This window comes from Neoarius graeffei, chromosome 25 (assembly GCF_027579695.1).
Source record: "Neoarius graeffei isolate fNeoGra1 chromosome 25, fNeoGra1.pri, whole genome shotgun sequence".
Taxonomy (NCBI): domain Eukaryota; kingdom Metazoa; phylum Chordata; class Actinopteri; order Siluriformes; family Ariidae; genus Neoarius; species Neoarius graeffei.
This window is the reverse complement of record NC_083593.1, coordinates 32177514-32204805: the sequence shown is the minus strand read 5'-3', so window position 1 is coordinate 32204805 and position 27292 is coordinate 32177514. Positions and strand designations below refer to the sequence as shown.

Genomic DNA, 27292 nt, shown 5'->3' with positions numbered 1-27292 from the left:
GGTGTTGTTGAAGAAGACCCTCACTATTTGGTTGCTGGTAATATATACATATTTGTTTTTAAATGTTCTAAAATAATGAGAACCAGACTAATGTCCCAACTGATTTGCATTGCCTGTTAGCTTTAAAGAGGAAATTTGCGCTCTCTTAAACGCATCAGTCTAATAAACTTGTTTTTACACAGTTCTTAGGATTTGCGTTTCGGCTGCTTTACAAACTGGCACTTAAACTTGGGAAATAGCTGCGTGGCTAGCTCACTAGCCTTCTCTCTGACTCGCAATTTTTTATATATATATTTACGTATTTCGAATTAAACGCATATAACGTAATGTGAGGAGTTTTCTAAAAGTTTCTCTAAGTGCCAAAACTACTTCTGACTGGTGCACACGAGTGGCTGTTAAACCTGTCGGAGCTAGTCTTAAACTTACTTCAGCAATAACCCGACTAGTTAGGGGAGTTTTATACACCGCATTCAAACCTTACAACATCTGACAGAAATGCGACTGATAAGGGACCACTTAAAATAATCCCCGCTCAGTTATCAGGCGGCTTTAAATTGGACCGAACACTTTTAGCGTGCGGCCTGCTGGTCAGGCTTTCGCCGCATTAAATTTTAAGCTCACGCCGGTGTGGAGCGCGTTCAGGCCGGCTGCCTCCTTCAATCACACTCCGGCCTGCCGACGAGCCATGGAGAGAATGGAAGTGGACCAGTGCGCAGGCGCAGCTGGAGGGAACGGGGGCGGGGCTTTACGGAGGTCCAACAGCGCCCCTATGATCACTAATGTCAGGTAAGAAAAACACACCGTAACATCTGCATCAAAATAAAGTGTGTCTAAGGCAGGGGTGTCAAACCTGATCCATAAAGGGCCTTGTGGCTGCAGGTTTTCATTCCAGCCATGCAGCAGCACACCTGACTTGGCTCATTCAATCAACTGAACTGTCTTCACACAGTCAAATACTTGCAGCCACACCCACCCTTGATTAAAGGGTGGGTGTGTCAGTTGATTGAATAAGCCAAATCAGGGTGCTGCTGCATGGCTGGAATGAAAACCTGCAGCCACACGGCCCTTTATGGATCAGGTTTGACACCCCTGGTCTAAGGGATCATCCATCCATCCATTATCTCTAGCCGCTTTATCCTGTTCTACAGGGTCGCAGGCAAGCTGGAGCCTATCCCAGCTGACTACGGGCGAAAGGCGGGGTACACCCTGGACAAGTCGCCAGGTCATCACAGGGCTGACACATAGACACAGACAACCATTCACACTCACATTCACACCTACGGTCAATTTAGAGCCACCAGTTAACCTAACCTGCATGTCTTTGGGGGAAATCCACACAGACACGGGGAGAACAAGCAAACTCCACACAGAAAGTCCCTCACCGGCTGCTGGGCTCGAACCCAGGACCTTCTTGCTGTGAGGCGACAGTGCTAACCACTACACCACCGTGCCGCCCCTGAGGGATCATCTCTTCAGTTATAATAATTAGAAGTCTGTTTTCCGCCACTTGGGGAAAAAAAAAAAGTCACTTAGTACAGTTGTGGTCAGAAGTTTACATACAGTGACATGAATGTCATCTTGGATATGAATGTCATGGCAATATTTGGGCTTTCAGTAATTTCTCTGAACTGTTCTTTTTCTGTGGCAGAATGATTATACAACACACATCTTTAATTAAAAAAAACTAGAATTTGGTGCACAAGTTTTAATTTTCTTTGACATCAACAAAGGGTCAAAATTATACCTACAGGGTCAAAAATTTACATACGCTCACTTAGATTATTAATTCAGAGGTGCTGAAACTTACAAAATGTCTCTTAACTTCCTGTTAGTGATCATGATGGATTACAGCTGGTAGATTCTCTGTGCCTTCATAAAAAGGGTTTCTTTACAGCACTCATTGGATCGACCAACACACAGTAAAATAGGAAAGTCCAAGGAGCTCAGTGCAGATCTGAGAAAGAGGATCGCAGATATACACAACTCCGGAATGTCTCTTAGAGCCATTTTTAAACAACTGCAAATTCCAAGATCAGTTCAAACAATTGTATCCGGGTTATTGTGAGGTGTAGCCACTTTGTTTCAAGAAAACCCAAACTATCACCCTCAGCTGAAAGGAAATTGGTTTGGATGGTCAGGAACAACCTGGGAACCACCATGGCACAGCCCTGCCATGAACTGGAAGCTGATGGATCACTGTCTACAGTTCAGATCACCATGGACTAAGAGGCTGCTATCCAAGAAATAACCCCCTGCTCTAAAATTGGCACCTTCAAGCTTAACTAAAGTTTGAAGCTGACCACACAGACAAAGAAAAAGCCTTCTGGAGGATAGCTGTATGGTCAGATGAGACAAAGATTGAGTTGTTTGGCCACAATGACCACCATGTACAGAGGAACACTGTACCAGCTGGTGGTGGTGGTAGGATCATCATGCTCTGGGGCTGTTTTGCTGCCAGTGGAACTGGTTAACTGCACAAAGTGGATGGACTAATGAAGAAGGAGGACTACCTCAGAATTCTTCAGCATAAACCATTAGAAACTTGAACACGACTTGGGAGTTGGGAGTTACAACAGGACAGTGAACCCAAACACGCATCAGAGCTGGTTGTGGAGGATAAAGCAGGCTAACATTAAGCTTAAAACAAGTCCTGACTTCAACCCTATTGAAAATATGTGGACCGTGCTTATAAGTCGAGTCCATGCCAAGAAAAAAACAAAACAAATTTAATTGAACTCTACCAATTCTACCATGAAGAGTTGTGAAATATCCAACCAGAATTCTGCCAGAAGCTTGTTCATGATAAACAGAAATGTTTGGTCAAGGTGAATTTTGTGAAGAGAGACATTTTACCCAAATATTAGGTGTGCTGTATGTATATTTTTGGCCCTGTATGTATACTTTTGACCCTCATGTTGATTTCAGAAAACCCAAAGAAAATGAAAATTTGTGCACCAAATTCTAGTGTTTAAAAAAAACAAAAAAGCAAACAAAAACACTGAATGTACACTTCTGACCACAACTGTATGTCATAATAATAAGATCCCATAATTATGATTGTGTCATGTAATAGTAAATAATAATGACGACATAGATCATAATCATGACTTTTCATAACTGAGACACTGTCATAATTATGACTGATGTCATCATAATGATTTACTGTTTCATAATAATGAGAAAATTTTGAGAAAATGATGACTATCACATTATTATGAGATACTAAGTCATAATTATAAGATTGTAAGTCATAATTATGAAAAAGTTATAACATTGTTTGCTATCTGGGATAATAATATAATTATTGAAACTATGTTCAGTCAATTTTCTGTTGTCAACGTTAATTTCTTTGAATCTACGTGAACGCTGATGTTGATTCATTGTCAATTTTGCACCCTTGGTTAATATTGAAACAACATTGAACTCATACTTAAAGGGCGGCACGGTGGTGTAGTGGTTAGCACTGTCGCCTCACAGCAAGAAGGTTCTGGGCTCGAGCCCCGTGGTTGGCGAGGGCCTTTCTGTGTGGAGTTTGCATGTTCTCCCTGTGTCTGCGTGGGTTTCCTCCGGGTGCTCCGGTTTCCCCCACAGTCCAAAGACATGCAGTTAGGCTAACTGGCTACAAAATTGCCCATAGGTGTGAATGTATGTGTGAACAGTTGGTTGTCTGGGAACCCAGCCATCATTTGGTGCTGGTCCCAAACTTGGAAATGGGAGGGTTGCAGCAGGAAGGGCATCCAGCATAAAACTATGCTCCACTTAATATGACGTGGGTCAACATGGCAGCAACCCCACATACATAAGTGGGACAAGCTGGAAGAAGATTGAAATCATAATTAAAAATCAACGAGATTTCGGTAGTATCGCAGCTGATTTTAAACCACAGCAATTTTGCAATATTGTGAAAATAATATCCTGTTTTATCTACAGCCAGGGTAAATGTTATTAAATCCTACCTTGAATAAAATGCATTGAATAGATCAAGTCACACATTGTCTCTTACTCAAATTTGATCGAACGCCCACAATAGTACTGTCGGTAGTGATATGAGAAACTGAATTAGTATCTCATAATTATGTGAAAGTTTCGAAATAATTCCTGCAGACATTGTGATTGTATAATCAAGTGATTCTTAAAGTGTGCTCCAGAGTCTGTGACTTTATAATGACATCTTTCCTGGACAAGAGGCATGCAGAATATACTGTACACATGATACTCTTGCTATACAAAATATGCAGTCTGACTAAAATGTTGGGTTTATGTATTGGATTTATAAAAATAACGTCAGACAGTACATGTTGTATAGCAGTTGTTTAGATGTGTCCTTTTTATATTTTTGCACAACTGTTAACATACAGAGTTTTTTGTGCTGATTTATACCATAAGCTTTACAACTTTGGAATTTTGCATGTACTAGTGCATCACAAACAATTAGAATTTCGTGAAAAAGTTCTTTTTTTTGTAATTTAATTCAGAAAGGTAAACTTTCATCTCATCTCATTATCTCTAGCCGCTTTATCCTTCTACAGGGTCGCAGGCAAGCTGGAGCCTATCCCAGCTGACTACGGGCGAAAGGCGGGGTACACCCTGGACAAGTCGCCAGGTCATCACAGGGCTGACACATAGACACAGACAACCATTCACACTCACATTCACACCTACGGTCAATTTAGGCCCTGTCCACACGGCAACGGATTCAGGTGACTCCGATACAATTGCTTATCGTTTAGGCCTGGTGTCCACACGGCACCAGCGTTTTGGGTGCCCAAAACGCAGTCTTTTTGAGAACGGGTTCCAGAGTGGAAAGATCTGGCAACGTTGCCGTTGTGAAGTCGTCTGGATGAGTAAAACGGATTTGTTTACGATGACGTCACAACCACATGACTGTGAGTGCTTCACGCCGGGTAGAAGTGTAACGAATATCACCAGGAAAAAGCCTTACAGAGCACTAGTGAGAGTGAAACACGAGCTTGGATATTATTATTATTATTATTATTATGTTCAGTGTTAGTTCACAGTAGTAATGCAAGAAGCAGAATAGTGACAGTAATAGTGAAGCAAAAACATGCAATTGTACAAACACTGCAGCTCTACAGCAAAATATTCATTTATGAAATGGTCTGATTCTTAACACCAGTAGTGCCAATGATCTTCTCATTGCGATGCGATGCGAGTTGTCAACAAATCCTATAACTTGGTTCATGAAACGCGCTTACAAAATATTTTCACTGTGAATATTTATTGTGTAATGGTGCAAAGTGAGAGAGAGAGAATAGCCCTTAGGGCAGCGTCAATCCCACCAGCAAAACTAGGGGGAAAAAAGAGCGATCTCACCTCTTCAGATGATGGTTTAAGTCCTAGAATACATTCCTCAAAAAAGCAAATTAATCCATCAACGTGTATCATTCAATTTATTCCGGACCATTAAAGACGCCGCCTTCCGCGTACGTAATCCTCGCCGCCATATTGGAAAGGTCAAAGCGGAGAATAAAGATTAGCTGCGTTTAACTGTACCAACAGATTTACCGTCCAAACGAGATCACATGGGATTGCCTTTCACAGGTGAGAAACAACAAATTAATCCATCAACGTGTAGTATTCAATTTATTCCGGACCATTAAAGACGCCGCCTTCCGTGTACGTCATCCTCGCCGCCATATTGGAAAGGTCAAAGCGGAGAACAAAGATTGGCTGCGTTTAACTGTACCAACAGGTTTACCATCCAAACGAGATCACATGGGATTACCTTTCACAGGTGAGACTGGAAAAATACTTTTCATTGTATTTGGTCATTATAATGTAATTTTCCGAACAGATTTTCCTGACTTTGTGACTAATATGAAGTCTCGCGCATAATAGTTTATGCACATGCGTCCTTACTTCTTCTATTCCCATACGAAAAAGAACAGTAAAGAACTTATAAGAGTTTACCACTGTCTTAGTAGTAAATCCTTATAAGGATTTATAAATAAATATATATGCCATGTATGATTTACTCCTGAAAGTGGCCCATTTTGCATTTTCCTCATACAAATTTTTTATGAAAATCTAGTATGTATGAAGTGAACATTGTGCATGGTTTTTACAGATAATGTGTATGATGAATTACACCGCCTTTGTATGCTTCACGTAATGTTTGTAGTTTTAAATTATATTTTACAGTTTAAAATGTATATGCCTTTTATATGTAAATCCACATATGTTTGTGTTGGATTTACATATAAAAGGCATATACATTTTAAACTGTAAAATATAATTTAAAACTACAAACATTACGTGAAGCATACAAAGGCGGTGTAATTCATCCTACACATTATCTGTAAAAACCATGCACAATGTTCACTTCATACATACTAGATTTTCATAAAAAATTTGTATGAGGAAAATGCAAAATGGGCCACTTTCAGGAGTAAATCATACATGGCATATATATTTATAAATCTTTATAAGGATTTACTACTAAGACAGTGGTAAACTCTTATAAGTTCTTTACTGTTCTTTTTCGTATGGGTTGTTCTGGTGTCTCCGAAGGGACCGTCTTACAGCGCCCTTAGAGGTGTGGCATGTGTATTGCATCGTTTTCAGCAAGCGTTGCGTTGCCATATGGACCTGATATTTTACTGATTGTTGCCCATTTGGACGCGATATATTTTTAAATAACATCTCGTTGCCGTGTGGATGTAGCCTTAGAGTCACCAGTTAACCTAACCTGCATGTCTTTGGACTGTGGGGGAAACCGGAGCACCCGGAGGAAACCCACGCAGACACGGGGAGAACATGCAAACTCCACACAGAAAGGCCCTCGCCGGCCCCGGGGCTCGAACCCAGGACCTTCTTGCTGTGAGGCGACAGCGCTAACCACTACACCACCGTGCCGCGGTAAACTTTCATATATTCTATATTCATTACATGTAAAGTGAAATATTTTAAGCCTTTTTTGTTTTAATTTTGGTGATTATGGCATATAGCTCATGAAAATCAGAAATCCAGTATCTCAAATTATTAGAATATTTCCTAAGATCAATCAAAAAAGGATTTACAATATAGAAATGTCTGACTTCTGAAAACTATGTTTATTTCTACACTCAGTACTTGGTTGGAGCTCCTTTACCACAAATTATTGTATTGCTGCAGTGTGGCATGGAGGCGATCAGCCTGTGGCACTGCTGAGGTGCTATTGAAGCCCAGGTTGCTTTGATAGCAGCCTTCAGCTCGTCTGTATTTTTGGGTTGGGTGTTTCTCATCTTCCTCTTGAAAATACCCCGCAGATTCTATATGGGGTTCAGGTCAGGGAAGTTGGCTGACCAATCAAGCACAGTAATATCATGGTCAGCAAACCATTTGGTAGTAGTTTTGGCACTGTGGGCAAGTGCTAAGTCCTGCTGGAAAAGGAAATCGGCATCTCCATAAAGCTTGTCAGCAGCTAGAAGCAGCTAAAATCTCCTGGTAGACAACTGTGTTGACTTTGGACTTGATAAAACACAGTGGACCAACATCAGCAGATAACATGGCACCCCAAATCATCACAGACTGCGGAAACTTCACACTGGACTTCAAACGCCTTGGATTCTGTGCCTCTCCACTCTTCCTCCATACTTTAGGACCTTGATTTTGAAATGAAATGCAACATTTACTTTAATCTGAAAAGAGGACTTTGGATCACTGAGCAATAGTCCAGTTCTTTCTCTCCTTAGCCCAGGTAAGATGCTTCTGATGTTGTCTCTGGTTCAGGAGTGGCTTGATATTAGGAATGAGACAGTTGTAACCTCTTTCCTGAAGACGTCTGTGTGTGGTGGCTCTTGATGCACTAACACCAGCCTCAGTCCACTCCTTGTGAAGCTCTCCCAAGTTCTTGAATCGACTTTTCTCAACAATGCTGTCAAGGCTGCGGTCATCCCTGTTGCTTGTGCACCTTTTCCAGTCAGCCTTTTCAGTAATGACCTTCTGTGGCTTACCCTCCTTGTGAAGGTGTCGATGATCATCTTCTAGACAACTGTCAAGTCAGCAGTCTTTCCCATGATTGTGGTTGCGTGTACTTGAACTAGACTGCGAGAGACACGGTTTTTATACTGTTTTACTTAAACTCGAAATGAAATATTCTCATATTTTGAGATTTATTATTTTTTGTGCTGTAGGTCATTTCATCTCATTATCTCTAGCCGCTTTATCCTTCTACAGGGTCGCAGGCAAGCTGGAGCCTATCCCAGCTGACTACGGGCGAAAGGCAGGGTACACCCTGGACAAGTCGCCAGGTCATCACAGGGCTGACACATAGACACAGACAGCCATTCACACTCACATTCACACCTACGGTCAATTTAGAGTCACCAGTTAACCTAACCTGCATGTCTTTGGACTGTGGGGGAAACCGGAGCACCCGGAGGAAACCCACGCGGACATGGGGAGAACATGCAAACTCCACACAGAAAGGCCCTCGCCGGCCCCGGGGCTCGAACCCAGGACCTTCTTGCTGTGAGGCGACAGCGCTAACCACTACACCACCGTGCCGCCCTTGCTGTAGGTCGTAATTATCAAAATTAAAATAGAAAAGTCCTTGAAACATTTTATTTATGTGTAATGAGTCTAGAATATATTAAATTTTCACTTAAATAACTGATGGAAAATGTTGAACTTTTTCATGATATTCTAATTGTTTGAGATGCAGTAGTATATTTATTCTTTTGAAGGATGTGTTTATACAAAACGTACAGGCAGGGACGTGCACAGGATTATAGAGGGGCAGGGGCTCAAAGTCAGAAAAAGGGCAGCAAGTGCATGATTTTTTTTTTTCCGGTCCTTTCCAAAATATGGAAATGTAGAATTAAAATTAACATACTAATAGGAAGGTAAGTACTTAGCTATGTGCCCTGTGTTGGTGAAAGTGATATGCAATTGCCATTTCTTTTGTGTCAGCAAAATTGTCACTCACATTATCATAGGCTTGGAAGACATGCAAAGCCATAAAACACTGGTGCATTATTAGGCTTTTTTATTGTTAAAGATTTAACATTGAACAGTGAAACCTGAACTTTGAACAAATAAGTAAATAGCCTAATGGACAAAATGATAAAAATCAGTCCTTCCTCTCATAAGGTAGAAGCCTAACATTCCAGGGGCCTTAAAGTAGTAATCTTCTGGGGGCCATGTCCCTGTAGATATTAATGACCTCATTGTGATTTATGGGTATGTCTTTTTCAATCGAGAGGAGGAGGAGATCAGAGAGCCTCTCTTCTTTGCATAGGCTTCTGACTACATTTTTCACAAGCTTTTGTTTTTGTTTTTTTCTGAAACATAACCCACATTTGATTTGAGCACGTTGTGGAAGAGGTCGACGACTAGTTATATATACAAGAGGAGAATGTAAGCGTCCCGACGATATATGATACTTGCATGTACACCGAAGCACGGCCGAGGCAATCGATTGTGAACAGTAACAGGTCAGGTCACGTCAGTTAACAAGCAGATTATTAAACTACAGAGACTTAAATTACTTGCACAAATGTCAGTAGCCCTACAAACGCCCAAATGTCATGTACATACAGTTTTTGAAAGGGCTAACTGTTAGACCATAACTCACATGTTCAAGCTGCCTCACTGTCACGTCTCCTCTGTTATCATTGTGGCAGCGCAGCGGCTTCTTCCCTCTCACTCCCGTCCGCACGCCCCCTCTCTCTGGCCGCACTCGAGCAGAGCAGCAATGGACAGAGAAACGGCAGGGCAGGCTCAACGCACACAACGACCCCGTATTACAAGAAAATTGGTAGATTGCCGTGGAGTTTTTGTACCGCCGTTGTTTTAAACTTCTAACAGGATTGTATTATTTATTATTATTATTATTATTATTAATATTTTAAAAGGGCAACATTTAATTCGAGGCAAAAAGGGCAGGGGCTCAAGCACTCCTAAAGCCCTAAGTGTGCACGGGCCTGCGTACAGGGGCTTGTAATTGCAAAATATATTAAAAAAAAACACAACAGTAACTCAGAATGGAAAGGGTAGGGCCGTATTAAACATCACACACTCATTTCTGATTGCCTACAGTCCATGTCAGTCTGCGAGATCACAGAATGTGCGGTATTTTTACAGTCAGGCGAAATCTATTCATTTAGAGTCTAAATGAATCTACTGAAGCTTTTATTAACGCTCATTTCTGATCAAGGCCGCTTACATGATGTTATTTCAGATACACTACCAACTGTTTGAGATATGCTGTCAGCTTTGTACTGCATTAAAAATGACCTGTGGCAAATGCTAAGTGGCAGATTAATGAAAGAAAGAAAAAAGCACAACTTTTATTCATCACACACTTGTGAAATTTCCTCTCTGCATTTAACCCATCTGAAGCAGTGAACACACACACACACACATGAGCAATGAGCACACACATACCCAGAGCAGTGGGCAGCCATGCTAACAGCGCCTGGAGAGCAGTTGGGAGTTAGGTGCCTCGCTTAAGGGCACCTCAGCCCAAGGCCGTCCCATATTAACCTAACCTCATGTCTTTGGACTGTGGGGGAAACCGGAGCACCCGGAGGAAACCCACGCAGACACAGGGAGAACATGCAAACTCCACACAGAAAGGCCCTTGCCGGCCGCCAGGCTCGAACCCAGAACCTTCTTGCTGTGAGGCGACCGTGCTAACCACTACACCACCGTGAACACACACAGTACTGTTTGATTTTATAGCATACCACTGTGGACGAGTAATGACTCCTGATTGCACTATCTGGTGTCACCCAGAGGAGTTCCATTTTGAGTCTGGTTCCTCTCAAGGTTTCTTTGTTATGTTGTCTCAAAAAGGAGTTCTGGCTTGCTCGTTAGGGATCTAAATCTATATCCGAATTTCTGTCAAACTGCCTTTTGTGAAGAACTGTATAAATGAAATGAGATTGAATTGAAAACATGTCTAAAGGAAGCCAGGTTACTCAGAAGAAACAATTACTCCTCACTATAATAGCACATAAGTAACTTTGCATGAAAGAATACAGCAACCTAGACAAAAGACTGAAAAGTATGATTCATTGTCCTTCCTGTACAAAGTACAGGAAGTACAAAGTGTGTAAATGTGATGTTCAGTAAGGATGTGCCCTTTCTTAGGTAATGCTGATTTTTTTTTTTCTTCTCTCCTGAATTTGCTGATTGTTTTTGTTTTGGTTTGTTAATGTGTTTTGCGTTCACAAACCACCGGAAAATGACTCTGTGCTTGGACTGAATCTAACTAATGCCATGTACACACGTAGCCGGGTATTTTTAAAACCGAACATTTCCCCCCCCTCCGTTTATAAAAATGTTTTATCCACACCACCTCGTCTTCGAAAAAAATCCCTTCCACACATAACCGAACATCTGCGTTTTCAATCACATTCATAAGCATTCCCAACCTGTAGATGGCATTATTTCCCCAAATCCTACCCTCTAATCACATCGCCTGTGCTCTTGGAGCAGTAGTTGGGCTTCTAAAATTAAACGTGTAAATAGCACCTGCACAATAATTAACGCTTTCAAGGCACTCCTCCGATCCATTACTCTTTAGCTAGCCGCACACTACGCCGATTTTCAGCGTACCGAGCCAACTGAAGTCGCGAGTCAGGCGTAAAGACTAGTTTTCGATGGTACCGACTCATCTCATAGCCGATTCGAAAAACTAATCGGGAGCCAGACTGATCGGCGAGAGTCGCTAGCAATAGCCAATCATATCTTTCGCATATAACACGTGACATCATTAAACACAATTTCCAGCGCGAGAAATGCGTGTTGGTAGCACCTAATGCAGGTATATACTGTAATTCCATAGACTGAAGCTTTATCCACAGACACAGTGGGCTGGAAAGCCACTCTGCTCAAGTTGTGTGGCTGAATTCCAAATCGCTTTAACTCCCCTATATAAGTGCACTATTTAAGGTTGGGAATAATAGCTCATGCAGCCTAGATAGTGTGCTACATATTCCATGTTGTGTCATTTGTAATTCAGCCTGTAGCATCTTCAAGTGTTGGATTTAACAGTAACTATATCCAATAGCCAATCACAAAGCTATTAAGTTGTCACGTGTCGCTTCAATCGCGACTGCACTCGTCAACAGTCGGGAGTCGGCTCTGAAATGGGTCGGTTCGGTACCGCGTGGATCGCCGTGGTGTGCGGCTAGCTTAAATCCATGCTTAATCTGGCTTCTGCAGTAAACAAAGGTCGCACGTTTGACGTCAGGGCAGATTTGTTGTCATTTTTTTGGCGCAGATTGTGACGTTCTAAAACGCAAAACTCCGGTTATCTCTGTCTACACGAAAAGGCATACACGGAGTTTTCAAAAATCTTCACTTTGCCCGGAGTTTTTTTTTTTTTTTTAAAGATATTTTTTTTGGGCTTTTTGCACCTTTTATTGGATAGGACAGTGTAGAGACAGGAAATGAGCGGGAGAGAGAGAGACGGGAAGGGATCGGGAAATGACCTCGGGCCGGAATCGAACTCGGGTCGCCCGCATTCATGGTATGGCGCCTTAACCACCTGAGCCACGACGCCCCCAGCCCGGAGTTTTTTTAAATATTCGTTTTTGATGTGTTTTCATGTGGATGACAGGCCAAAACGTAGAAAAATATCTTCGATTTAGCAGATACCCGGCTACGTGTGGACGGGGTCTCCGGATTAGACCAAGCACAGAGATGGTTTTTAAAGAGATCCTTCAGCGGATTTATTCTCAAACTTATTTGAAGTAAAAGTAGTGGCAGATTTCAAAAATCAAACTTTCATTTTCAGAGACCAAATATAGTGTCCGAGAAAAGTTAATTTCCTTTAAAATGCCAGATGGGCTTCCTGCGGTGGTGATGTGTATGATGACGTCAGGTAGCGGTCGCTTGTAGCAACTCAGCTGTTTATATTCTCTGTCTACATCGTAGTTTTGCTAGTTTTACAAGTATTTTACCAAATTTATCAGTTTTTAAATAAGTATCCCTCACTGTGTAGCATATAAATGCCACAATGATGCTAAAAAGAAAGCACAAGCTGGAACTAGACTGTATTTCCACAGAGAAAACCCAAAGTGTGTTTACTCAGCTGTGGCAAAGTGTCACTGACAGAAACTGGATCAGACATAAAACCTCACGCTACAAAATCATTTTTACATGATCTACAGAAAGTAAGTGTGTGTGTGTGTGTGTGTGTGTGGGGGGGGGGCGTCGTGGCTCAGGTGGATAAGGCGCCAGACCATAAATCCGGGGACCCGGGTTCGATTCCGACCTGAGGTCATTTCCCGATCCCTCCCCATCTCTCTCTCCCGCTCATTTCCTGTCTCTACACTGTCCTATCCAATAAAGGTGAAAAAGGCCCAAAAAATATCTTTTAAAAAAAAAAAAGAAAGTGTGTGTGGCTGTGTTTTAAGCCGTCACATATACTCGCTTTTGTTAATCTACCCAGCACCAGCTGTAGATCATGTAAAAGAAAATTTTAGAGTGCGAAGTGTCATGCCGCTCTGCGAGTTGAGTCATTTTAAAGTAAGATTTTCAAGCGTGCAGCCCCACACACTACATACACTTTGCCACACACACACACTTTCTGTAGATCATGTAAAAATGATTTTGCAGCGTGAGGTTTTATATCTGATCCAGTTTCTGTCAGTGACACTTTGCCACAGCTGAGTAAACACACTTTGCGTTTTCTCTGTGGAAATACAGTTTAGTTCAGGGGTGGGCAATTATTTTTTCCATGGGGCCACATGAGAAACAGAAAATTTTGTGGAGGGCCGGACCAAAAGGCTGAACTAATTCTGCATAATATTAATTGTATTTCTTTATATAAAGCAATAAATAACATTGTTTTTACAAGCTGCTAAGACTGGTAAGAGTCTGGAAAAAACGAGGTTGCCTTACAAAAAATGTCATTTATTCAATCAAATTTCCCAAAACAATGGTTAACAAAATGTGAACGTTTGTACCATTTTTTTTTCAGTCACATTCACCCCAAAACACAATAAAGACACCACAATATTGTCTTTCTACTCCAAATATCAAGCAAGATACATCATATTATAATAATGATGCCCACATTTGTAGTCTGATCACCTCATTTGGTGTTTTTCAGTTTTTCGGATCTGCTCTCCGCAAACTAAACACACGGCTTATCTCTGCTTGGTCTGGACAAATTACGGAAGTAGTTATCGCGGGATTAGGTTTCGTGGGATTTCATGTCATGTTCATGTCACGCGCATTGCGTTTTTGTTGAACACAACTTCAAAATAAAAGCAATGCACATTTCAGAAAAGAAAAAAAAAAAGAAACCGGTTGTACGAATCGCTATTCAGTCCATGCATGAGGTAAAATTAGAAAATACATTTATTTTGTAATTTCTAATTAACCTTACATGGGCCGGTCAGAATGAACCAAAGGGCCGGATGCGGCCCGCGGGCCGTAAAATGCCCAGGTCTGGTTTAGTTCCAGCTTGTGCTTTCTTTTTAGTATCATTGCGACATTTATATGCTACACAATGAGGCATACTTATTTGAAAACTGATAAATTCAGTAAAATACTTGTAAAACTAACAAAACCACGATGTAGACAGAGAATATAAACAGCTGAGTTGCTACAAGCGACCGCTACCTGGCGTCATCATACACATCACCACCGCAGGAAGCCCATCTGGCATTTTAAAGGAAATTAATTTTTCTCGGACACTATTGGTTCTCCAAAAATGAAAGTTTGATTTTTGAAACCTGCGACTCCTTTTACTTAAAATAAGTTTGAGAATAAATCTGCTGGAGGATCCCTTTAAGGGTTAAAGGGCCTGGCAGTGGCTTCCTGGCAGTGTTGAGTATTTGAACTCTCAGTCTTCCAGTCACTAATTCATAAGTTAAACCACTGAGCTGTCACTGTGGCGAAATCATTATTCAGCACCAGAGTCATGTGCAATCTTGTGTTGCATAATGAAAGTATTTATTACGTATTGTAGGCTACTTGTGTATTCCTGTCTCAAATCTGGTCACAGTGTAAATGTAGAGTAGTTTTGAGTACAACTGTAAGACATAAACTTGACCTACAGTCAGGTCCATAAGTATTGGAGTTTTTGTAGTTTTACCTCAATACCCGACCACATTGGATTTAAAATGAAGCAATCAAGATGTGACTGAAGTGTATTTTCAGCTATAATTCAAGGCCTTAAAAAATGTATCGCGTTAACTGTTTAGGAATTGCACCCATTTTTTGATAATCCCTCCATCTTCACAAATTAAGGAGATGAAAGGTCTGGAGTGGATTCCAAGTGTTGAATTTGCATTTGACAGCTGTTCATGGGAACTCTCAATATGTGGTACAAAGAGGTGTCAGTGCAAGTGAAAGAGGCCATGATTAGACTGAAAAAACAAAAAACATAGACCTGTCAGAGAAACAGCAGAAACATTAGGAGTGACCGAGTCAAAAATTTGGTACAGTTTTCAAAACGAGGAATGCACTGATGAACTCAGCAACAGTAAATATAGATGAAAGTCTTCCGGATTTACCCGGAAATCCGGATATTTGACAAAACTCTTGAAAATCTCCGGTTTCCCGAATGGAGAAATTTATTTTTCGCGTTCCTAGACGCGGCGTAATACTTCGCATCGTCCTTGCCTAGGCGCAGTCCTTAAATAGCCCAAACACAGTTCATTGATTAAAGACAGGTGTTCTTTGTTAACGGCGCGCGAGCCGGAGCTCCTTAGGCGTGCGCACCCAAGGCGCGCCTTCAGGTGCACGAGCTAAGGCGCGCAGGACTGACACCGTTCTGCGCAACACAATCGCACTAGAAAGCATGTTCAAGCTGCCAGTGTAGCTGCAGTCTTTTTAGTTGCAAATTACAAGTATTTCCTCTTGTGTTAATAATTCGCCATGTCAAAACAAGCAAAACTTTCCTCCTTCTTTCGACGTGAAGAGAGGTAAGCAATTTATTAGATTTTTTTTTCCATCAGAGTTGCATTTTGTGGGTTCGAAGCTGAGTTTTAGTGCCGTTTCTAGAGCACAACATCAAGAAAACGTGGAAGAAACAGCAATAATGGAAGAGCCGGTTTCTAAGCTACATAAAACTAGCAATGGTAATTATTTTTTGTTACATAATGTACTCAGGCTGCCAGTCAGTGTGTGACACAGACACACACACTGAAAAATCCTAGCTACGCCCCTGATTTACATGAGAAATTTGGTATTCATTGGTGTGTTTAAATTTGCAGACAATACGAACTAATATAAACAATTGGCTTCAACTCGCATAAATATGAATTGGAAATGTTTAGTTCACTTTAGCTTATGCAAACGCACAACTCTACTAAAAGATTGATAAACGAGGCTCAGTGTCCCCAACATTGAAACCTGAAAGCTTTAGAAACTCTAACAGACCTTTACTTTTTAACAGTACTGTTTTGGGATTTTGCTGAGTTTACCTTCAACTGTCTGATATTTTCCAAAGTAATGAACTGTGTAGGCAGGAAAATCACCACGTTTTCTAAATGCACTCCTGAAAATTACTCATTAACTAGGGGAATTAAATTTGATATTTTTGACATGTACATTAATGTACATGAAAGAAAAAGGCTTAAAAGTTATAACTTGTTTTAGTGAAAATAAGTACTAAAATGCACTAGAATGCAGGGTTTTGCGTGTTATGTTATTAAAATATTTTCGGGGGACGTTGCGCCCCCCCCCATATCTTAGTTTGACTTTCAAAAGTTCAGGATTTTTTTTCTTTGCTCCACTTTCATCTCTAAGTAAAAGATGTGGAAGACCACAAAAACCGATTAAAGGAACAGTCCACCGTACTTCCATAATGAAATATGCTCTTATCTGAATTGAGATGAGCTGCTCCGTACCTCTCCGAGCTTTGCGCGACCTCCCAGTCAGTCAGACGCAGTCAGACGCGCTGTCACTCCTGTTAGCAATGTAGCTAGGCTCAGCATGGCCAACGGTATTTTTTGGGGCTGTAGTTAGATGCGACCAAACTCTTCCACGTTTTTCCTGTTTACATAGGTTTATATGACCTATGTCCTACGGAGCTCAGATATCAATGCGCTGCCGTAGCGCGCAGAAGGTGTTAGTACGCCTGTCATTATAGTGCGGACTTTCCATAGCATAGAAAATCGCCACATTTCAATTTGTGTAACTGAACTTTTTTCATATCACTGGTCATATAAACCTATGTAAACAGGAAAAACGTGGAAGAGTTTGGTCGCATCTAACTACAGCCCCAAAAAATACCGTTGGCCATGCTGAGCCTAGCTACATTGCTAACAGGAGTGACAGCGCGTCTGACTGCGTCTGACTGACTGGGAGGTCGCGCAAAGCTCGGAGAGGTACGGAGCAGCTCGTCTCAATTCAGATAAGAGCATATTTCATTATGGAAGTACGGTGGACTGTTCCTTTAAAGTGGATGATCATAGAATTCGTTCCTTGGTAAAGAAAAACCCTTTCACAACATCTAGCCAAGTCAAGAACCCTCTTGAGGAGGTAAGTGTATCATTGTCATAGTTTTACAATCAAGAGACATCTTCATGAATGTAAATCCAGGCAGTTTACGTCAAGATGCCACACTCAGCACTGGTAACGTGCAATAACAGAAAGGCCAGATTAAACTTGCCTAGAAAGCCTGCCCAGTTCTGGAACAAGAGTCTTTGGACATCTGTCAAACATGGTGGACATGGGCATGCATGGCTGCCAGTGGAGCTGGGCCACTGGTGTTTATTACCTCGCCCGTGATGGAGTAAACGGGTCGAGGTATTGTAATCAGTTTGTTTGTGTGTGTCTGTCTGTTAACAATCTAGCGTCTAGACGGTTGCACCGATTGACTTCAAATTTTCAGGGTAGGTGAGCAATGGTCCGTAGATTACCTGATTAAATTTTGAGGGTAATGGGGTCAAGGTGAAGGTCACTGGAAAGGTCAATCTTTCGGTCAAAATCACATTTTCCATTATAACTCAAAAACGGTTGCCGATAAACAAATGTTTATTGTTATGAGCATCTAAGAACTCTCATATGGCCTTTCATTTGGCACCATGATCTTTGACCTTGAAAGGTCAAACTCAAGGTCGTGGGTTTTCAAAGGGCTATAACTTTAAAATGGTTCATGATAGCCAGATGCTTACCATTATCAGCATAGAAGAAGTCCCATGTGGGCTTTCAGTTGCCACCATGACCTTTGACCTTGAATGACTTTGAAATGTCAAACTTAAGGTCCTGGATTTTCATAGGACTATAACCTGACAGCTGATGATTGAGAAATATTACCATTATCAACATATAGGTATAAAATAAGCGCTGCCGGGCGAGGTTTGTTTTGCCTGGCAACACTTGTTGATGATCAGAATCAGAAGCACTTTATTGCCAGGTATGTTACACGCACGAGGAATTTGACTCCGGTTCGACTAAGCTTTCATAGTACAGACAGAAAGAAAGTATAGGAAACACAACAATTACACAAAAACATAGAAAGTACGAGAGAGCAAAGTCCCGTGGCAGCCATCTGCGGCGCCATCTTGGATGGAAAGATGATGTAACTGCTGACAGAAATAGCAGGATGAATTCAGCAGTGTATACCATGTATACTTTCTGCCTAGATTCAGTCAAATGCTGCAAAACTGATAGGATGGTGCTTCACAGTACAGATGGATAATGAGCCAAAACATTTAAGAGCTTCTTAAGGCAAAGAATGGCCGAGTCAGTCAACCCAGTTGAGCATGCTTTTCACTTACTGAAGACAAAACTGAAGGCGGCCTGGCAAAGCATATCAAATGAGGAAAATGCAGAATTTCATGAGATCCGTGGGTTCCAGACTTCAGGCAGTCATTGACTGCAAAGGATTTGTCTCCATGCATTAAAAATGATGCTTATATTTAATGACGATAGTTTGTCCAATTACTTTTGAGCCTGTTAAAATGGAGGGACTATGTGAAAAATGTAATTCCTAACCGGTTAATGCAGCATTTTTGTCAAACCACTTGAATTAAAGCTGAAAGTCTACACGTCAATCACATCTTGACGACTTCATTTCAAATCTCTTGTGGTTGTGTACAGAGGCAAAATTACAAACATTGTGTCACTGTCCAAATACTTAAGGACCTGACTGCAATTCGATTCTTTGGCAAAGCTCTAACAACATGTGTCTCCTAAACTTTCCCAACAGTGATGGAATGACAGTATTCAGCTCAAACACTTCAGCCAGATATCGTCGGAGCAGTGTGTCTGTAAACCCCAGCTGCCCCTCTAGGGTAAGTGTTTTATTTATATAGTAGGCATCAAGGTGGGCTGTTGTACTGACAGTCACTACCCAGAGAAAATCAATGCATTGCCTTTTTTGTTCTAGACCCTGCCGTTTTCTCCGTTCTCCTTGGGCAGCGAGAGACCAGATCAAAGGCGGCAGGTGAGAACAAAAGTGGTATTACTACTGACGGTTAGTCTAGTCTGGTTTGATCTCCATGTTTAGGTGCATTTTGAGGTTTATTTTGTGAAACCGGCGTCTTTTCCATATCATCTGTGCATATTATCATTTGCATGTCGTCTTTATTGTACTGATTGTTTTTATGCTGCAGATGGAGAATATGGAACTCACTCTCAGAGGGAGCTTACAGAGACTCAGGTAACCAGATATTTCTCTACATAATGTAGAGTGAAACATAATATATTATTATACATACAGGACACCTTTTCGATAGAATAAAAACATGTATTCTACTCCCTTCTAGCGGGTTCCATTCATTTGGTCTGATAGCATGCAATATTGTTAGCATATCGCTTATCCTACGTGTATTATGTCACTCTACCCAATGGAGAATGAGCGTTGAATATGGTTTATGATATTGCATGGTTGTCAAGACCAGTGCTGTAGTCAAGTCACTAAACCTCAAGTCCGAGTCCAGTCTTGAGTCCCCGGTGTTCAAGTCCAAGTCATTCAAGGAAATTTTGAGTCGAGTTCACTATTGATCAGAGTCGAGTCCGAGAAGAAGACTCCAACCGCACCATTTGACGGTGGCTGTTGCTGCCTTTGTGTGAAACCGTCTCTGCTGTTGTGTTGGACTAACGTTACTGCTTGACTGCCCCATTTTAGTTAATAGGCTACAGATAAAAAGCTTGTTCATCGCTCAGCAAGCCCCGCCCACTATCAACAGAGCAAATAACATGAGAGAGGGTTAACACTAGCTAGTTCATCAGCCAGCAAGCAAGCCCCGCCCATGATCAACAGAGCAATGAACATCACGTGTCACTTACTTCTCTGGGTGGAGTCTTGCCAAATGACGATTGAAGTTCGAGGTTGTCCCCGTCGTCTCCTCGATAGTTCTTCTACATATGAAACACACAGCAGTGCATTTTTTCCCACTGCACCAGAAGTCTGTTGTCCCTTTTCCACCAAAGCAGTTCCAGGGTTGGTTCGGGGCCAGTGCTTAGTTTGGAACCGGGTTTTCTGTTTCTACTGACAAAGAACTGGCTCTGGGGCCAGAAAAAACGGTTCCAGGCTAGCACCAACTCTCTGCTGGGCCAGAGGAAAGAACCGCTTATGTCAGCGGGGGGGGCGGAGTTGTTAAGACCAACAACAATAACAAGACCGCGAAAGATCGCCATTTTTAAGCGACGAGAAGCAGCAGCTGTACAAACGCGAAGTCATCCATTATTGTTGTTGTTGCTGCTTCTTCTTCTTCTCCGTGTTGTTGTCGCTTTGATGTTTGCGCCAAGGTTTATGCAAACGCAGCGACGTAACTGACGTATACAGCGACGTAATGACGTGGCTCCCCTTAGCACCGCGAGCTATGGAACAGCTAACTGGTTCTCAGCTGGCTCGCAAGTTGAACGAGTTGTGAACCAGCACCAGCACTGGCCCCGAACCAGCCCTGGAACTGATTTGGTGGAAAAGGGGTATGTATAAGCAAAGCGGACAATCCTAGGGGCGTTTTAGCGCCATTAACGTTAGCTTGTTCCTGAACATGACGTATGAACAGGTGAATGTGCATTCTCTTGCACAAAATTAGGATAAAAATTCACGTAGATATAAATATCTTATGCCAAATCACTATGGCATGTTACAAAAAAAATAAAGAAAAAACGTCAGTCCTCATCTCCAATTTACGAGTCCGAATGCAGTTAATGCACGAGTCCAAGACCGAGTCATCAGTGCTCAAGTCCAAGTCAAGTCACAAGTCTTTAAAATTAGGGCACAAGTCAGACTAGAGTCTGAGTCCTGGACTCGAGTACTACAAGCCTGGTCAAGACAACATAGCATCACACGTCAAAGATGTAAAACATCCTCACTAGCGAGCGACTGTGACAATTTGTAAACAAACATGGCTGCAAGGTTTGCTTTATTAAATACGGAAGACTCTGAGAGAATTTTGAAACCGATAGATGTATTGAACACCCAAAAGGAACGGGTATGTGCAATAATAGTAATATTGTCTGGCTTTTTTTCATGGTATATCAGATATATTCCATTCAGATACTCGTCTTTGACTTGTTCACTATCGTGCTAGTTGAATGGAATATATCTGATATACCACTCAACGCCAACCAATATTATTTAAATGTCACAGCACATAAAGCAGTGTTTTATGTTTCTTTCTTTCAGTGCCTCAGCTACAGTCCCCTCACCTCCTGGAACTCATTGGCATGGGCATCTATCACCAGTGAGTATGATGGACCGCTTTGATTTAATCACCTTTTGATAATCTTGAAATCATTTTTCTTCCTCGCTCTCATTCTCTCATAGGATTTCCATTCCCAAGACTCTGGAGTCACTCCTAATTCTTCCCCCAGTCCAACAAGAAGGTTCAGGGGGTAGGTTTCATTGTACTACAAGCAAATTAATGAATGGAAAAAATGAACATTTAAGTGTACTTGTATTATTTTGGAATTTTGGGTTTATTGCAAGTTTACAATTTTAAAAAAATGTTCACATTTTAGCTAAATGTACAGTTAGTATTTAGAAAACGTCCTTTTTTTCTGAATTTCTTTCTAGGAATTGTTGACCTGTGTCATTACATATGTCTCATTTAAAGGGGAGCTTTTCCCCCCCACATTCAAGCAGTTCTACGTATTTATTCGCCAGTTTCTGGTCACCTCAGTCAGTTTGTATTTCGATACATGCAGTGTGAAGTCTCCCCCCATGACGTCAGTTCATGGTATATTCAGGACATACCATGACTGACTCACACCATATCCTTTTTTTTTTTTTTATACATACATTTGCTTAATCAGTGGTGGAACTATTTTATGTCACATGAGCCATCCTTGGCCAATCCCCACATGGGGAATTGTTTTGATGAGGGATATAACATTTTATTCTTCTATCCACATTCACTGGATATAACCAATCGTGCATTCTGATTGGCTACTCTACTACCAGGATATCAGCTCATATACCATGAGTAGAGAAAAACAAAATGGCGGCGCGAGGACGAAATAAAACCTCTACTCGAAAACAAAACCCCCCAAAAAAACAAAAAAAAAAGCACAACAAAATATGGAATAAAAGTATTTGATGGTAGGAATGTTTTTGTTTTTTTGTTTTTTCAAGAATTATTATTATTATAGCATTTTTCACAAATTGCTCCTGTCATTTCGCTGGTTTGTTTACATCCTAAGCAGAAATGATTTTGTCGAACGTTTTGTTTTTTATTTATCGAATTTGCAAAAAATAAAAATGCTGTTTCTCAAAATACAGTGAATGTGAATAGAATAAATCAGTTATTCCACTCAGTCTCGTCGTACATGGCTTATAGCCAACTCAGCACTACACACCTCATCGACTATCGGCTCATGTACGACTCGATTTCGTGGAATAACTGTTAAATATGTTCTAGCTCTCATAGTGACCCGTTATATCCAGACAACATATTGTCATTTCTGAGGCGAGGTAGAATCTGAGTTGCCATCTCATAATAACTGTAATTCTGACATGAACACACTATGCAAAGATGCCAACGTTGACAGTTTAGCTGTAGCATTTATGATTTTTGTCCCCTATGGCAAAACAGGAGACACCCCGAAACTACAGTTTTTTTGCTTTTAACATTCTAGATCACAGGTTCCCAATCCTACTCCTGGAGTTCTCCGTGTGGATGTTTGTTTCTTGCACTAAAACTCAGGAAGGGCTTAGGAATTAGCTCATTAGTTGAATTAGTTGTGTTAGAGTACAACCCCGATTCCAAAAAAGTTGGGACAAAGTACAAATTGTAAATAAAAACGGAATGCAATAATTTACAAATCTCAAAAACTGATATTGTATTCACAATAGAACATAGACAACATATCAAATGTCGAAAGTGAGACATTTTGAAATTTCTTGCCAAATATTGGCTCATTTGAAATTTCATGACAGCAACACATCTCCAAAAAGTTGGGACAGGGGCAATAAGAGGCTGGAAAAGTTAAAGGTACAAAAAAGGAACAGCTGGAGGACCAAATTGTAGCTCATTAGGTCAATTGGCAATAGGTCATTAACATGACTGGGTATAAAAAGAGCATCTTGGAGTGGCAGCGGCTCTCAGAAGTAAAGATGGGAAGAGGATCACCAATCCCCCTAATTCTGCGCCGACAAATAGTGGAGCAATATCAGAAAGGAGTTCGACAGTGTAAAATTGCAAAGAGTTTGAACATATCATCATCTACAGTGCATAATATCATCAAAAGATTCAGAGAATTCAGAGATTCAGAGAGGCCGGAAAACCATACTGGGTGCCCGTGATCTTCGGGCCCTTAGACGGCACTGCATCACATACAGGCATGCTTCTGTATTGGAAATCACAAAATGGGCTCAGGAATATTTCCAGAGAACATTATCTGTGAACACAATTCACCGTGCCATCCGCCGTTGCCAGCTAAAACTCTGTAGTTCAAAGAAGAAGCCGTATCTAAACATGATCCAGAAGCGCAGACGTCTTCTCTGGGCCAAGGCTCATTTAAAATGGACTGTGGCAAAGTGGAAAACTGTTCTGTGGTCAAACGAATCAAAATTTGAAGTTCTTTATGGAAATCAGGGACGCCGTGTCATTCAGACTAAAGAGGAGAAGGACGACCCAAGTTGTTATCAGCGCTCAGTTCAGAAGCCTGCATCTCTGATGGTATGGGGTTGCATTAGTGCGTGTGGCATGGGCAGCTTACACATCTGGAAAGACACCATCAATGCTGAAAGGTATATCCAGGTTCTAGAGCAACATATGCTCCCATCCAGACGACGTCTCTTTCAGGGAAGACCTTGCATTTTCCAACATGACAATGCCAAACCACATACTGCATCAATTACAGCATCATGGCTGCGTAGAAGAAGGGTCCGGGTACTGAACTGGGCAGCCTGCAGTCCAGATCTTTCACCCATAGAAAACATTTGGCGCATCATAAAATGGAAGATACGACAAAAAAGACCTAAGACAGTTGAGCAACTAGAATCCTACATTAGACAAGAATGGGTTAACATTCCTATCCCTAAACTTGAGCAACTTGTCTCCTCAGTCCCCAGACGTTTACAGACTGTTGTAAAGAGAAAAGGGGATGTCTCACAGTGGGAAACATGGCCTTGTCCCAACTTTTTTGAGATGTGTTGTTGTCATGAAATTTAAAATCACCTAATTTTTCTCTTTAAATGATACATTTTCTCAGTTTAAACATTTGATATGCCATCTATGTTCTATTCTGAATAAAATATGGAATTTTGAAACTTCCACATCATTGCATTCTGTTTTTATTTACAATTTGTACTTTGTCCCAACTTTTTTGGAATCGGGGTTGTATGTAAAACTCTAAAATGTGTAGGACAGGGGACATTCCAGGGTAAATAGGTAAAATCCATCACTCACCAAACACAAACAAGTGTTGCCAGGCAAAACAAACCTCGCCCGGTAGCACTTATGATGAATACGAAGGAAGATCTCGCGAAAAAACGATTTTGACCTTTTTGGTGACCTTGACCTTGATTTTCACTTTGTGTGTAAACATACTTGGCCAAGAAACATGGTTCTGATTCTGATTCTCTGCTGCTCTCAACCAATCAGAACACACCATACTACGCTATTGTTACACTCTTACATTCTTACAGCATGATGATATAGTGGCTACAGCCTCTATATGAAGCAGTAGCCACAAAAACCTTGACCGGATGACCCCTCCCCAAATTTTGGAGGTTCTATTTGAGACCAATGCCCATCTATCCTGAAAGTTTCATGAAGATTGGTCCAGCTGTTTTCCCGTAACATCATTAACAAACAAACCTGACCGAAAACAATACCTTGCCCCCTGGTGGACTCCGTCCCGGACGAGGTAATAAAATTGGACTGAGAAAAAAAAAATAAATCCAATTCACTGAACAGGAAAGGTGTGCATTTGTGTCTGCTTACTTTACTTTGAACTTTGACCTGTGAGTCTCGGCCAATAGAATAAATGAAGGTGGTCTCTTTTGTTGGTAAAAAGAAAACGTAAGAGCTGGTTGTTTATTATTATTATTATTATCATCATCATCAAGTATCAGTCACATCAGACTTTTGCTTTGCTGTTTTCCTGCTGTTGCTTTTTGAACATCAGGGGGGAAAAACATCATCAGTCCTCTCTTTCACGGACATGCTAGGGTTTCCATGGTAAAAGTATTTGAGTTGAGCTTTCTGCCTGCCGGGATTTTCTTGTTAGAAATGTTTGCGCCTCTGCGATCTGATCAAATGTTTTAACGACAGCGACACAAGCTGGAGGGTTGATCCTCCATGTGCGTTGCATTCATCATGCAGTCAGTATAGTAACACTTGAGAAAGAGCGTAATCTCATATTGCTGATTTCCAACAGGGGGTCAGTGAGCTCATCGGTGAGATGGCCAGTGGTTGCACCTTTAAAAAGAAAAGGTAAGACATGAGTTAAATGTGTGTTAAGGATCTGCATGAAAGTTCTGTCCCAGGTGTAAATTATTCAACGTGATTGTCTACAAATGGTTACAAAAAAAAAGAAACATGTTAAAGGTCCCATGGCATGGTGGTTTGTTGATGCTTTAAACGGGCTCGTGGAGGTTTCCGGATGTTATATCCGCAGCCTTTCTCGAAATGAACCCTCGGCATGTAGATATAGCCTCCTGGGAGAAAGCCCCATTTCAGCGCTTTTCCCAGTGCATCGTTTTGCTAATGAGAAGCAGGAGGCGGGGAAGGGTAGAGAGTGGGGGCGGGTCTTATCATTAATATTCATGACATGTAAACGTGTTACCTCTGATTGGCTAACAGCACTGTGACTCTACCTCCAGTGGGTCAGAACAAGCGGATGTGGGTGTCTTACTATGGCGAGAGAGAAGGAACAAACCGCGAAGGGAAAAAATACCGCGTGCTGACGTCATTAAGGTGCGACGCGAGGAAATAAAATAAATTCAACAAATGTTTGGGTTTTTACTGAACAAACAAACAAATAAAATGAACGAGTGACTTAAAAAAAAGAACGTGGGTCTCTTTGTAAAAACTGTTTTGATTGGCTATTATAACAGAGCATGCTGCATGCTTTTTGGTTTTGTAGCGCAGAGTACCTGGCTAACTGCAGGAAGCGGTTAGCTGCACAGCTAATGTAGCCATTGCAAGGCTAACGCACCGATTTTAAAACACGGCAAAACGACTTAACAGTTATACACTTACTTGTTCGGTGTTTGTGGCTGATGCGGCAGGGATGCTTGGTACGGACCCAGGCTTCAGTGACAGTTGATGTGCAAAACCTGCCCTGTACTGTCCCAAGTTGTGGAAACATTCATCAGGAAAATGCTTCCGACAAACATACACCGTCTTAGGTAGACTCGACGGCGTATTATTGGAGTAAATAAAATTAAGCCACTGCGTCTTCAGGGGTTCTCCCGTCGGCAGTAAAAACAGACTCTTTTCTGTGTTGTCACATCCATGTACAGCGCAACTTCCATGTTTGGTGGCAACTTTTGAGCTGGGCGGGCAATCCATACAGTGGGTGGGAATCCAGAGGGGGGGCGTGGGGATCATCTCCCTTGCTGACGTAGTAAAGGGAAGAGCTTATCAACGCGCCGTTTTGACATGCCATTCTCAAATGTTGGGCGTAGTTTGGTTTACACATTATGAAATTTCTAGCCACTGGGGTGACTTAAGAAGGTCAGAGGAACTCATTTTAACGTTAAAAAACCTCAGAAAGTGAAAATTTCATGCCATGGGACCTTTAATGTCGCTTTTCACAATGCACTACATTCTTGTTTTTTTTTTTTTGACGTGCCTGATCAGGTGGAGTGGAATCCGACGGTCCACCTAAAAAGCTCTTTGTTGCTGGAGTTACAGATCCTGCCCACATAACTAGTTGCACTGTCAGGTGAGGCCTTAAACAAGGGAAACGTCTG

At 41.5% G+C, this 27292-nt stretch overlaps 1 protein-coding gene across 1 annotated transcript in view; it reads left to right on the top strand.

Annotated features, from left to right (window-relative positions):
* Positions 1–27292, top strand: part of LOC132873293 (P2R1A-PPP2R2A-interacting phosphatase regulator 1) — a 29580-nt gene continuing 2288 nt past the window's right edge. Inside the window, exons 1-8 of the mRNA XM_060908685.1 lie at positions 1–786; positions 19124–19208; positions 19304–19360; positions 19530–19576; positions 21554–21611; positions 21695–21762; positions 25753–25808; positions 27180–27264. Coding sequence (XP_060764668.1) covers positions 686–786; positions 19124–19208; positions 19304–19360; positions 19530–19576; positions 21554–21611; positions 21695–21762; positions 25753–25808; positions 27180–27264 — 557 coding nt within the window. The 5' untranslated portion in view covers positions 1–685. The remainder of the gene's footprint in view (positions 787–19123; positions 19209–19303; positions 19361–19529; positions 19577–21553; positions 21612–21694; positions 21763–25752; positions 25809–27179; positions 27265–27292) is intronic.